Source organism: Clarias gariepinus, chromosome 22, assembly GCF_024256425.1.
Source record: "Clarias gariepinus isolate MV-2021 ecotype Netherlands chromosome 22, CGAR_prim_01v2, whole genome shotgun sequence".
Classification (NCBI taxonomy): domain Eukaryota; kingdom Metazoa; phylum Chordata; class Actinopteri; order Siluriformes; family Clariidae; genus Clarias; species Clarias gariepinus.
This window is the reverse complement of record NC_071121.1, coordinates 772,583-785,019: the sequence shown is the minus strand read 5'-3', so window position 1 is coordinate 785,019 and position 12,437 is coordinate 772,583. Positions and strand designations below refer to the sequence as shown.

Here is a 12,437-nt window from a genome sequence, read left to right as displayed (position 1 = left end):
AGGAAAATAATCCACAACATGGTGTTATGAATGAAGCATACTACGTGTTTCCACCCTGAAGTCTTCTCTTTTCTTTGTAAGTCTCTACACAACAGAGATCCCTGTACGCGTGGCGGGTTGCGAGTGTAATCCAGGTTTAATTCTCTCATCACAGCAGGATTTGTGTCTCGCTCGCTCTTTCTGCATTCGCATGATTTACACCCATTACGTCTTTCCATTACGGCGAGGCAGTGTAAAGTCTGAAAGGCCTCATTATGCTGTGGAGAAATGTCATTTCCAGAAACGCAGACACTTTAAGTGTAACTCTGTCTCCGCCTGCGAGAACAACAACGCTGCTGTGCTCGGGTTCCTGATGCACAATAACAGCGCTGTGTTTCGTTCTCCCGTGTTTGTGTTATGGGTGAATTTAACTCCAGCCTCATTTTAACCCCTGGATCCTCTCGAGCTCTGTGTTCAGATCCTCCTCCGAGTGCAGAGGCGTGGCGTGTCTGGACGCACGCCCGGCTCCGGGTTTCTGTTGGAACATGTAGGTGGTTTCCATGAGGGTCTGTCTGAGAAAAACAGCAGGAAAAAAAAGGCTGGAAGAAGGAAAATAAGACCACATTAAGACCGAATACGGAACTCCTGTCAGCTCTTAACTTCTTGCTTTAACTTAAAGAAGTTTGTATTTTTTTTTTTCTTTTTTTTTTCTGCTAACCCGGTCACTTCCAGACCTCCATCTCAGCCCACACAAGAGAAACATCTCCATCTCATTTTCTGTCACGAGCCATGATGAAATCCCAGGAAAGAGGAAGCAGGTTCTAGACCAGAGCGTTGTAATCAGAGAGAGAAGCCACCTGCGTTTCAGCTTCAGACGTTCCCGTGTTTAACATGACAGGATTTCTTTCACTTGGTGGAGAATGTCAGGTTTCCTGGTGAGTGATGTTCCAGCTCTGTGGAGCGTCATGTGGAAGTACTGCATCTCCGTAAGAACTAACAGGTAGGAGCTCACGTCATATGCGTCTCGATCTTCAAGCATTTCAGTGTTTTATGGCTTTGTTTAAGGTTCACTCTATGAAGTGAGATTTAATATCATTTTTTCTGAACCCGTATAAATCATGACAAAGCTTGGTTCTAAAAATGTCCTTTCCTTACTAGCCTCTCTTTTTTTGCTCCCTTGAAGATAATAAGACAAAAAATAAATCACAGCTTGTTCTCAAGAAATCGCAAAGCAATATAAACTCCTCTGTCCTGGAGATGCTACAGCTTCACCTCTGACTGTTACACAGCGCTCACACTGGAGACTTCTTCAATTCTTAATGGTTATATTCCAGGAATGTTCTCTCTATCGATGATTTTCAGTGTCGAGTGTGTTCTGTACACATCCCTGTAAACAAGCACAGGGGTCCAGTCTTGCTAATGATAAATCAGAAGCTATCGCCACCGTGCTTCACAGTCTGGATAATGTGGGTTTTTTAAGAGATTTCTCACATTAAGAGGATAAAATAAATGCTGTCTTTTTTTATTTACATCCACATCTTTTTATATAATATTGTGTGTGTGTGTGTGTGTGTGTGTGTGTGTGATTCACTATATGAGACTATTCGGTCTAAGGGGGCTTTCCCATATTCCTGAGGTTGATCCAGAACTGCTGATCATACGCAGATCATGAGGAGGTTTATCATAATTCAGTGCAGCTGTTTGGGGAATCCACGCCAGCCAAAGATACTGACCAGGATGGAAAATATAACATGTAATCATGACTTAACAAAAACATTGCAGCTGTTCCTATAGTTATTGAAAGCTGGATTGTATTTGTTTGCAGGTGGTTGCTAAACTGTCACGAAATAATCAACCTCCTTGTTTAGAGTTGTGAAGAGCTTTAAGTGGTCAGTACTGGAGCACTCGTTAGAACCTCGCTTACAGTGGACAGAACGCTCTCACTCTCTCACTCATCGTCTATACCACTTCATCATGTGTACAGGGCCATGGGGGGCGGAGCCAATCCCAGGAGACTTAAAGCACGAGGCGGGGTACACCCTGGACTCGGTGCCAATCAACTGCAGGGCGCACACAAACACACACACTTCGGGCAATTTAGGAACGCCAATCAGCTTGATCTGCATGTCTTTGGACTGTGGGAGGAAACCGGGGTACCGGGAGGAAACCTACCAAGCACAGGAAGAATCCTTGAAAATCAACGTCACCGAATTGCACATTACAGGAACTCGGCTGGGAGTTAGTGTCACATCCCCTGTGCAGTCCTGACCTCGCTCCAAGCCATTTCCACATGTTTGGAAAAGCCATTAAACAGGGTTCCTTGGAGGCCGGTGTGTCAGACTTGTCAGACTACCTTGATGGTATCCAAGCACTAGTGAAACACTGGGATAAGTGCATTAGCGTAGTCCCGCTTTGACTTGAATGCCCCTTATAAATCCACAACTAAATCCCAATCGGCACTTAAATACTAATAGACCCTACCCTGTGTGTGATGAGGTCTATTACAGAAGTGTGCAGCAGGTCCAGGGCTTGTGTAGTCTCCGGGATCCTGGTGTCTAATTACAGCTGAGAGATCAGACCAGGGTGTGAGGTGGAGTCTCTAACAGTGAGGAGGTGAATCTTGACAGTTCAGTGTGAGTTTGTTGTAATTTAAAGTCCCAGGTGATCCATAATAGCTTCATAATTCATAGCTAATGTGTAGTCAGTGTTCAGGAGATTTAAGGCGCGTGACGTCACAGAGAGAACAGGTCAAGAAAAACTCCAGAGACAGTCAGGGACTGTGGGAAAGGCTCCAGGATGATGTGATCACATGGTTCATCAGGTTCACGTTAAGGCTTTTTAATGCATGTAGTGAGCTGTTGGTACACAACCTGGATCTTTCACAGGAAGCTCTAACACACACTCACACTCCTCACTGATGGTCTGAACATGACGTCACTGTGAAACTTGATCTCTTTCTCTTATCTCGTAAGGACTCCACGTGCTCCTTCTCCTTCTCCGCTGGTCCTCCTGGGGTTCTGGTCTTCTCAGGGAGGATTTGGGGGGGTGAGCAGGAGGATGATGGAGATTTGCTGCGGGCGAGGTTTGCTCTTTTATTGAAGCTGTTCAGGCTCAGCTGTGACTCTGAGCTGTGACCCGAGAACCCTGGTGTGATCTGATCCCACCTGACGCAGGAGAGAGAATCATTTATTTACGTCGCGTGTGTCCAGTGTATAGTGTTCTCATCACGCATTCAGAGGTTAGAAAGGGAGTGTGTGAGTGTGTGAGAAACGACTCGGCTTTGTGGAACGGCGGCCTTAATCTTATAAAGCGGGTTGAATGATAAAAACTTACATGTGAAGCTGAATGAACACTGAGGTCCAGTTCGGTGAGTTAAATTTCACATCATTACTGAACGTACTTTATTAATCATGCATTCTGTATTCTTCTAGTGTGTGTGTGTGTGTGTGTGTGTGTGATTGTACACCTATTTAAACCCAACAGTCAGGATTCAGCGAGTAATGCTTATGTCAATGTAACATAACGCACAGTTGGGTGTGTTAGCTAAAAGTAGATGAAATACACGTATCTGAAACACACCTCTATTCTAATGATTTATATTTATTAAAGTTATTTCAGTTCCATTTCTAATCAGGGTCATGGACACGAAGCAGCTTCACCGAAACGCAGATATGGATTCAGATTAAATGGAGCGAGAGAACTGTTAAGATCTAAAAGTGTTTCATTTAATTCATTTGATTCAGTCGTGGTTTATTTTGTGCATCAGACGCATAAGTGTGTAATTATAGTGTGTGTGTGATTCACTGTGCGTAGTCTGATTTAAAAAAATATATATTTGTAGAAATGTAGAAACAGATGTTTTTCACACTAACCTCTTACATTAGATAAATTAAGACAGGCCAAATGGAAGAAATGCACGAACACACACACACACACACACACACACACACACACACACACACACACACACACACTCCATTCAGTCAAATGATTCATTTAGATTCGTTCACTAATTCTAAAAGCCTGAGTTGTTTATTGTAATATTTTATCATTTATGTGTGTGTGTGTGTGTGTGTGTGTGTGTGTGTGGTGAAATTATTTTCCACACCCAGTTCAACAAACACACACACTCCCCACTGGAAATAAAAACACAGCGGGTTAAATGACTCAACCGATTCACAGACGGAGAGACGGAGAGACGGAGAGACTTGACCATCTTCCTCCGAGTAACCGGAGCTGTACAAAGTCTCTGAAGTCCTTGTGGACGTGTGTAGAAACGGAGCTTCATCAGAATAATGAAAAAAACTGAATCAGCGCCTGTCGGTTAGCGACACAGAGTCATCTGTTGGTTCAGTGAGTCGTTCAGAAAGACTGACTCGTTAACGAGTGGAACGACGTGTCCCCTCCACACCCGCCTCCCTGTCTGTTCAGGGCTCAGCCTAACGTCTTTAACTCCAAATAACACCTGCCATAACTTTATAAGGTGTTTAGATTGTTAAACTCGCTATAATTAATGTTTATTTGGTCAGTTTTTATGTTCAGACTTTGTTCCTGAAGATGATTTAGAGGAGCTCGTCTGCGTCTTTTCTCTCTCCTTTCATTTGATGTTCCATTTAATTCAGTCCTTTTTATCAGGATGCCACATTTAACACTAAACATCAACACAACTCAATAAACCTACAGCTTCATCAGTTTGTCCCCACCAGGGGAACCAGAAACAAAAGGGAAACCATCCTCACCTGGGTGATACCAGATGGCGAGACCGTAAATCAGTCCCTCTCTGAGAGTTAAACTGTGCAGCTGTGTGACAGGAAGTGTGTTTTAGTTAACGTGTGTGTTGTGGTTACACCCTGTTCACTCAGACTCGGATATGAAACCGTCCGTAGTGATTTTAGTCCTGAAGTATCGGAGCGACTGCAGTCACATGCCGTCACTGTCAACATGTTTGTATCAAATGCCGTCCAAAGTGTCTTCGTGGGTTCTAGGTGGAACCGTCCTCGGGTATCCCATGTGTCTGTAAGCAGAGCACACGGCTCCATCCTCAGCGGCAGTGAGAGTCTCCATGCAGGAGTAGAAGAACATCAGGATGGATCAGGCAGGTCCGGAGGTCAGAGGGCGTCAGGACCGCTCGTACCCCGGGTCTCATTAGTGTGATATCTGAAGAACATGTGCACATCATGAGAACACAAACTGATGAGATTTTTAAACTGATCCAAACAGCCTCAAGGTCACTGCAAGGTCGAATGTCATCAGCTTGCGTCCTGTGTGAAGGTGCAGGTCTTTTATCAGTGGGTTCGGCGTCACTGTCCATGTTGTTGCTGTTGAGCTCCTTCTTTCACTTCTTTTTTTTACCTTTCATAGTCTCTTTGCTTTTCTCTTTCACCTGCTCAGTTATTCCCTTTTTCTTTTCTCTCTTTTTTTTCTCTTTGGATCGTTCGTGCTTTTCAAACCTTTCCAAGCCCCAGATCGTTCCTTCCGGTTAGGATGATGAGTTTCCACTGTATTTAAAGCTCTGATTTTATTTTTTATTGTTTTTATTCATCCCTCCATCACAGCAATTGCTGATGTTAATGTCATGCTGGTTTGGACCAGTCCAGGTGCGGTGATGGAGGACACAGGGGCAGGGGGAGCTCAGAGGGTTACTATGGGTCATCAGAAACTCAACTGAACTCAACTCGAGCTCTCTACAGGATCAGAGCTGTAGAGAGCGAGTGTGTGAGAGTGTACGGTTTAATGTTCTGTATCTATCCTGAGTTAAAAATGAGAGAGAGAGACAGAGAGAGAGAGAGAGAGAGACAGACAGAGAGAGAGAGACAGACAGAGAGAGAGGGACAGACAGAGAGAGAGGGACAGACAGAGAGAGAGACAGACAGAGAGAGACAGACAGACAGAGAGAGACAGACAGAGAGAAAGAGACAGACAGACAGACAGAGACAGACAGAGAGAGAGACAGACAGACAGAGAGAGACAGACAGACAGAGAGAGACAGACAGACAGACAGTGTTATTTTAAGAGGCTGTAGGAGATGTAATGTTAATGCCTCTGAGGAATGAAAATCACATTTCCACATGTCCTGACTCGCACATGCACGTAGGCCTAACACACACACACACACACACACACACACACACACACAGAGTGCAGAGAGAGTTAAGAATAAACTCCGTGTTAATGATTGTTTCTGAACAGCTGCACTGTAATTTCTCACAGTTTGTTATTAACTGATTAATTAAACAGAAAGAAGCAGCAGGAGTTCATTTCTACAAACACACAGACACACACACACACACACACACACGCAGACACATGTGAACACACAACTGACACACACACACAGCTATGTTACACTCAATGTTTAGAAATATATTTTTGTAGAGTTCAATTAGTTTTGTTTAGTTTTTCTCGACTGTGCACACACACTGTTCAGCCATCATGTCTTATAGCTCTGTGTGTGTGTGTGTGTGTGTGTGTGTGTGTGTACCTACATGGACAGTGGCTCAGTTACAGTGTTGTAGTGATGGAGGACTCTGATTGTCCTCTTGTGTCTCCGCTCCTGATGTCCCGTGTTAGTGTGTGTTAGTGAGCTGAGATTCAGGACTGGCCAGGTGAGGGCGCTCTTCTCTGAGCTCTTCTCTGAGCTCTTCTCTGGGCTCTTCTCTGGGCTCTTCTCTGAGCTTTTCTCTGGACTCTTCTCTGGGCTCTTCTCTGAGCTTTTCTCTGGACTCTTCTCTGAGCTCTTCTCTGGGCTCTTCTCTGAGCTCTTCTCTGGACTCTTCTCTGGACTCTTCTCTGGGCTCTTCTCTGAGCTCTTCTCGGGGCCCCCCAGTGCTCTGCAGTGTGAGCTCAAGGGGCGCTGTGTTTCAGGTAGACTGTGTTCAGTGGATCTCTACTGGATTGTGAGCAGCAGTGGGAATCGGTCAGTGTGTATGTGTGTGTGTGTGTGTGTGTGTGTGTGTGTGTGTGAAAGCCCTGCTTTCTCCCCCCCTCTCTCTCTCTCTCCTGTAATGAGCTCCCCGGAGGGTTTATGACTCTGACATCACTGAATTTTCCCAGCATTCCTCTATTAAACCCAGCTGATGTCGTACCAGACCAGAACACACGACAGGTTTTACAATATTTTTTTTTAAAAGTCTATATTTAATTATATAACACATTTTTATCATATTAATATATTTTAAAATATATAAAAAGTCTAATTGCACTGTGAATGCATTTTGTACACTTCTTGTCTATATAACTGTCTATTGAGTTAGCTATTTTAAAACATCCCATATCTTTGCATGCTATTTTAAATAGCTAAGGCTGTAAATAATATATATATATATACTCAGCAAAAAAAGAAACGTCCCTTTTTCAGGACTGTGTATTTCAACAATAATGTTGTAAAAATCCAAATAACTTTACAGATCTTCATTGTAAAGGGTTTAAACAATGTTTTCCATGCATGTTCAATTAACCATAATCAATTAATTAACATGCACCTGTGGAATGGTCGTTAAGACCTTAACAGCTTACAGAAAGTAGGCCTTTAAGGTCACAGTTCTAAAAACGCAGGACACTAAAGAGACTTGTCTACCGACTGTGAAAAACACCCAAAGAAAGACACCCAGGGTCCCTGCTCATCTGCGTGAACGTGCATTGAGCATGCTGCAGGGAGGCATGAGGACCGCTGATGTGGCTAGGGCAATAAATGTGAGGCACCTAAGACAGCGCTACAGGGAGACAGGAAGGACGGCCGATCATCCTCGCGGTGGAGGACCACGTGTAACAACACCCGCACAGGATGGGTACATCCGAATATCACACCTGCGTGACAGGTACAGGATGGCCACAACAACTGCCCGAGTCACACCAGGAACACACAATCCCTCCATCAGTGCTCAGACTGTCCGCAATAGGCAGTCCATGAGGAGGAGATGCACTGCAGTACTTCAAGCAGCTGGTGGCCACCAGATACTGACTGGTACTTTTGATTTTGAGCCTCCCTTCATTCAGGGACACATTGGGAAACATTTTTACTTTATGTCTTATGGTGTTGACTCTTTTAGTGTTCATACAAATATTTACACATTAAGTTTACTGAAAGTAAAAACAGATGAAAGTCAGAGGACGTTTCTTTTTTTTGGCTGAGTATAGTTAATCAGCGTTTTATTTATTTATTTATTTATTTATTTATACATCCCTAAGACCTATTTAGATTTTTTCTTTTTAAAAACTTTTAGTCATGCTTACTTTGTGGCTTTTGGCACGGTGGCGTAGGGGTTAGCATTGTCGTGTTGCACCTCCAGGGTCAAGTGCTTTGGTGTGTGTGTGTGTGAAGTTTGCATGTTCTTCCCGTGCTTGGTGGGTTTCCTCCAGGTTGGGCTAATTGACGTTCACACACTACTGGCAATTTGGGAAACCACAATCAGTACGTCCCCTCCACAGACACTCCAGATGTATCTCCAGGGTGGGGGGGGGTGTCTCCTGATATGTCAGAAAACATGTGGATGGACCAAAATACCAACAAAAAAAGGATTGCAAAAAGAAAAGGGATGCATGTTTGATTTGTAACACGCCTGATATTTAAAACAGATTCGAGATGCCTGAGGAAGTAACGCTAATGTTAGAACATGAGGATGAAGAAATTTCCTCTCCACTCTAAACAGCTGTTCTGTACTTCCTCCTCGACTGGTTCGGTGTCGTGAATGAGTTCCTCAGGGTTCCTCAGGGTTCCTCAGGGTTGCCAAGTCTGTCGCTGTAACTGTGAGTTCTCGCACCTCTTCAGGAGTGAGCAGTTTACACTCCTGTGCGGTTCCTCAGTCACATGATTGTGGTTTCTGGATCCATTTGGCTTTTTTTTTAACTTAACACTACTCACTTTTTGGATTAGCTCCGAGCTGAAAGATGTTTAACTTTTTTAACTTCTAGAGAGAATAGAGAGAGACTGGGGAGGAAGCGGGTGTTACTAGCTGCTATAATGTAAGTGACAACAGGAACTCGCTGGTTTCACATCAAATGTAGCTTTAAACACATAAAATAAAACATTATTGTTTAAAATGCAGGCTGTGACTTCCAGCTGGTCACCACTAGAGATGAGAAACTCGTATCCTTTAACGGATCCGACTCCTGAATCACTCACTAAACGGATCCGCGTCTCTTGAGTCCTTTGAGTCAGTAGGGATTCTGACTGCATTTCCCTATGGTCCCTCCACTAGAGGGCGCTCAACGCATCCCTAGTTTCCACCGAATCATTGGACTCATGAACACACCGAGTTCCTCAGATCCGGCTGTTTCGCTCCGCGCTACGAGTCTGACTGATCCGCTGAATCCCACGGTTCTGATAAATCAGCCAGGACACGTGTAGTATTTTGAGTCTTTTTTGTTTCTGACTATAAAGTGTAAATGACAGATAATCAAGATATTTATTATAAATGACAAATGCATATAGAAATAAGTTTAGATAACAACAAATATAATAAATGAATAAAATAATAAATATATCAGCGGTATCTGTTTTTTTTTTTATAGGTTAAAACGGACAGACTATCTGGTATAGTTGGTTTTTAAAGTTTTAAAGCCGGGATTTGAACTTGATTTGTATACATTAAGCTAAAGCATCACATCGTTAGCACCGTTAGCATTACCATTCTGGTTAGGTTGTTTTGTGTTGGATGTGATACAAAGGCCAGAGCTGTTTTTCATCCCAGTTTGACATCAAACCAACATGTAACAAATATGTTTGTGTTACTAAATTCAGATTATAGATCGCAACGTCTAATCACACAAAACGGTAAAAGTAAAACATCTGCGGTTTGTCATTGTGATACGGATTCTGCCTGTTTTGGCCACGGTCCTCCACTAGGGGCGCTCAACGGATCCTCAGAATCCACCGAATCCTTAGACTCATGAACACACACTGAGTCTCCCGGATCCGCTGTGAGTCCGGAGGATCCGCCGAGTCCCACTGGTTCAGATGAATCAGACGAATCAGTAGACGTTATTCTGAGTCTCTATTCCACTCGTTCCTACGGTTACTAGCTAACAACTACTGAGAACAACTGAATGGTGTAATTATCAGTTTGTATTTATCTATGTTGTTATTAGCAACAAGATAACTTAGGACTCAACCGTTCCAAGTCTCTCCCACTGACGGGATGTTCTCAGCCCTGGTGTTGATAGCGGAGGTGTTCGCACTGTTCTCACATTTTATACTCAACTTTCCCACGTCCTGTCTATCCTGTCTTCTCTCTTCAGTTACAGCTCTGTATTAGTGACCAGAAGGTTGTTGGTTCAACAGCACACTTTAGATCCATTTGCAGTCAATGTTGATTACATCAGTGAGTTTGTGTTGTCACTAACGTTATAGCAGCTATAAACACTCGTTCCCTCCCCAGTGTCTCTTTATTCGCTCTAAAACCTCAGCTCATCATGTGACTGAAAACGTACAGCCCCAGCTTCACTCCTGACTGTTACACAGTGCTGACACTGGAGACTCCTTACACTGATGATACAGAAGATTTTAACTGATTACACACATTTATAAACTGAATACTGCTGTTGTGTATGTGGGGTCTGGGAGACATCGAGTCGGAGTTTAAATGCTGAACACATGAAATACAAGAAGGCAAGAAGAGGGGGGTGAGATGGAGAGAGAGGGGGGAAAGGGGGGGAGAGAGAGACTAATGGGAAGTGTAATGTGTATTATGGGGCATTTCACTGCACACTGAGACCATAACCCTGGGAGAGAGATGGAGGAGAGAGAGAGAGAGAGAGAGAAAGAAGAGAGGGATAAGAGCGAGTGATGAGGTCACTAATAGAGAGAGTGTGATGGTCAGTGATGGAGAGAGTGTGATGCTCAGTGATGGAGAGAGTGTGATGGTCAGTGATGGAGAGAGTGTGATGGTCAGTGATGGAGAGAGTGTGATGGTCAGTGATGGAGAGAGTGTGATGGTCAGTGATGGAGAGAGTGTGATGGTCAGTGATGGTCATGACCCGAGTGTGAACAAATCCCATTTTTTAAAATCTGGATGTGAGAAGGTTTATCAGCTGCAGTCTAATGGAACCTCGCTGGAACTCGGTGGGTGAAGCCGGGTCTCACTTTGGATTTGCTCCGAATCTCTCCTTAACCTCGTTACCACGTTAATCAGTGTGTGATTTAATGCTACATGCTCAGCGTCCTGCTAGCTTCTTTCTCAGATCTGATTAGCAAAGCGAGCTAACTGTACTAGCAACATATACTCACCAGAGACACCAACGATCTCTTCCGCGCCCTTGTGAGTGTTATCTCCTGAACGGTTCTGATACACATTTAATGCTAGCTCATGAATTAGCATGTTAGCATCCTGTGAATTTTTTTATCAGTGTCTCGTTGGTTCCAGCACCGCTCCACTAGAACAGTTCAGGACTTTGAGCTTCATAAGACTGTTTTGTACTGATCCACTGTAGCTCTACAGAAAGTTTAAGAGAAAGTTTAACCTTTGACCTGGTTAATAAGGTTTTGGACCTGCTGGAGTAACAGAAGGCACATGACTCCTCTAGGAGTCTCCTCCAGGACGCCTTGTGATGCTGAGCGCTCTGTGTCTCTCTGTCTTCTGTGTGTCAGACGCTTCCTCCGCTCATCCATCTGCACTTCCTCCTCAACACACACACACACACACACACACACACACACACACAGTTCACAGAGTTCTCTCTCTCGGGTGGAACCGCTGACCCGGTCGACTTGGGGACGTTTACAGAGCAAGACGTTTCCTCGTTAGCTCACTGCAATTAATTAGTGCTTTTCTTTATTAATTCAGTCTGAGTGAGCGCTGTGACTCCGGGTCAGATGTGGGACAGAAACTGGTCTGATCTTCTCACTGCACTGCAGGAGGATGTCAAGGAAGCGCTGCTTATTTCTTTTTCCTCCAAAAAGGTGTTTGGGGGGAAAAGGGACAAATGTTGAAGTTTACAATAAATTCTGTAAGAAAGAATAAAGGAAAGAATTAAAAGAGACATAATATAAGAGTGAAAATGGGAAAAGCAGAGGAAAGAAGAAATGATGAGTGTAAATAAATTAAAGCATGAAACTAAATTTGAGCTAAAAATAAGATCAAAAATAAGCTAAGAATAAGAAAAATAAAATTCAGAGAAAAGTAATAATAAAGAAGTCAACTAAGACAAAGCAAGAAATTTATTTATTATTAAATATTTTTTATTAAAAGTGGACTTGAAAGTGAAGGGAAAAAGAATATATTTGGAAAAAATAAAAGAATGAAGACCTAAGAAGAAAATAGAAAAAAAAATAAAGAAAATATAAGAATGAAAGAGAAAGAATTAAAAGGTACACCTGACCTAAAACAAAATCAAAAAGGAAGAAAAAAGAAGGAAAGCTGGACACAGGCTACTGAAGTTCTTAAAGTCTTAAACAATCTAAGATGGAAAAGTTCATCTAGATAGTCGTGTTAGGAATCCGCACACATGGCGGGAATCTTTAT

The 12,437-nt window shown here is 43.2% G+C and overlaps 1 protein-coding gene across 5 annotated transcripts in view; it reads left to right on the top strand.

The window, feature by feature from the left end:
- The window catches only part of iqsec1a (IQ motif and Sec7 domain ArfGEF 1a), a 99,781-nt gene that overhangs the window by 45,638 nt on the left and 41,706 nt on the right, over nucleotides 1–12,437 (top strand). Inside the window, exon 1 of one of the 5 annotated variants that reach the window (XM_053481904.1) lies at nucleotides 627–979. The exons of the other annotated variants lie outside the window; for them this stretch is intronic. Within the exon in view, the coding sequence (XP_053337879.1) occupies nucleotides 900–979 (80 nt within the window). The 5' untranslated portion in view covers nucleotides 627–899. Of the gene's footprint in view, nucleotides 1–626; nucleotides 980–12,437 lie in introns of those variants that run through there. 5 annotated transcript variants of the gene reach the window in all.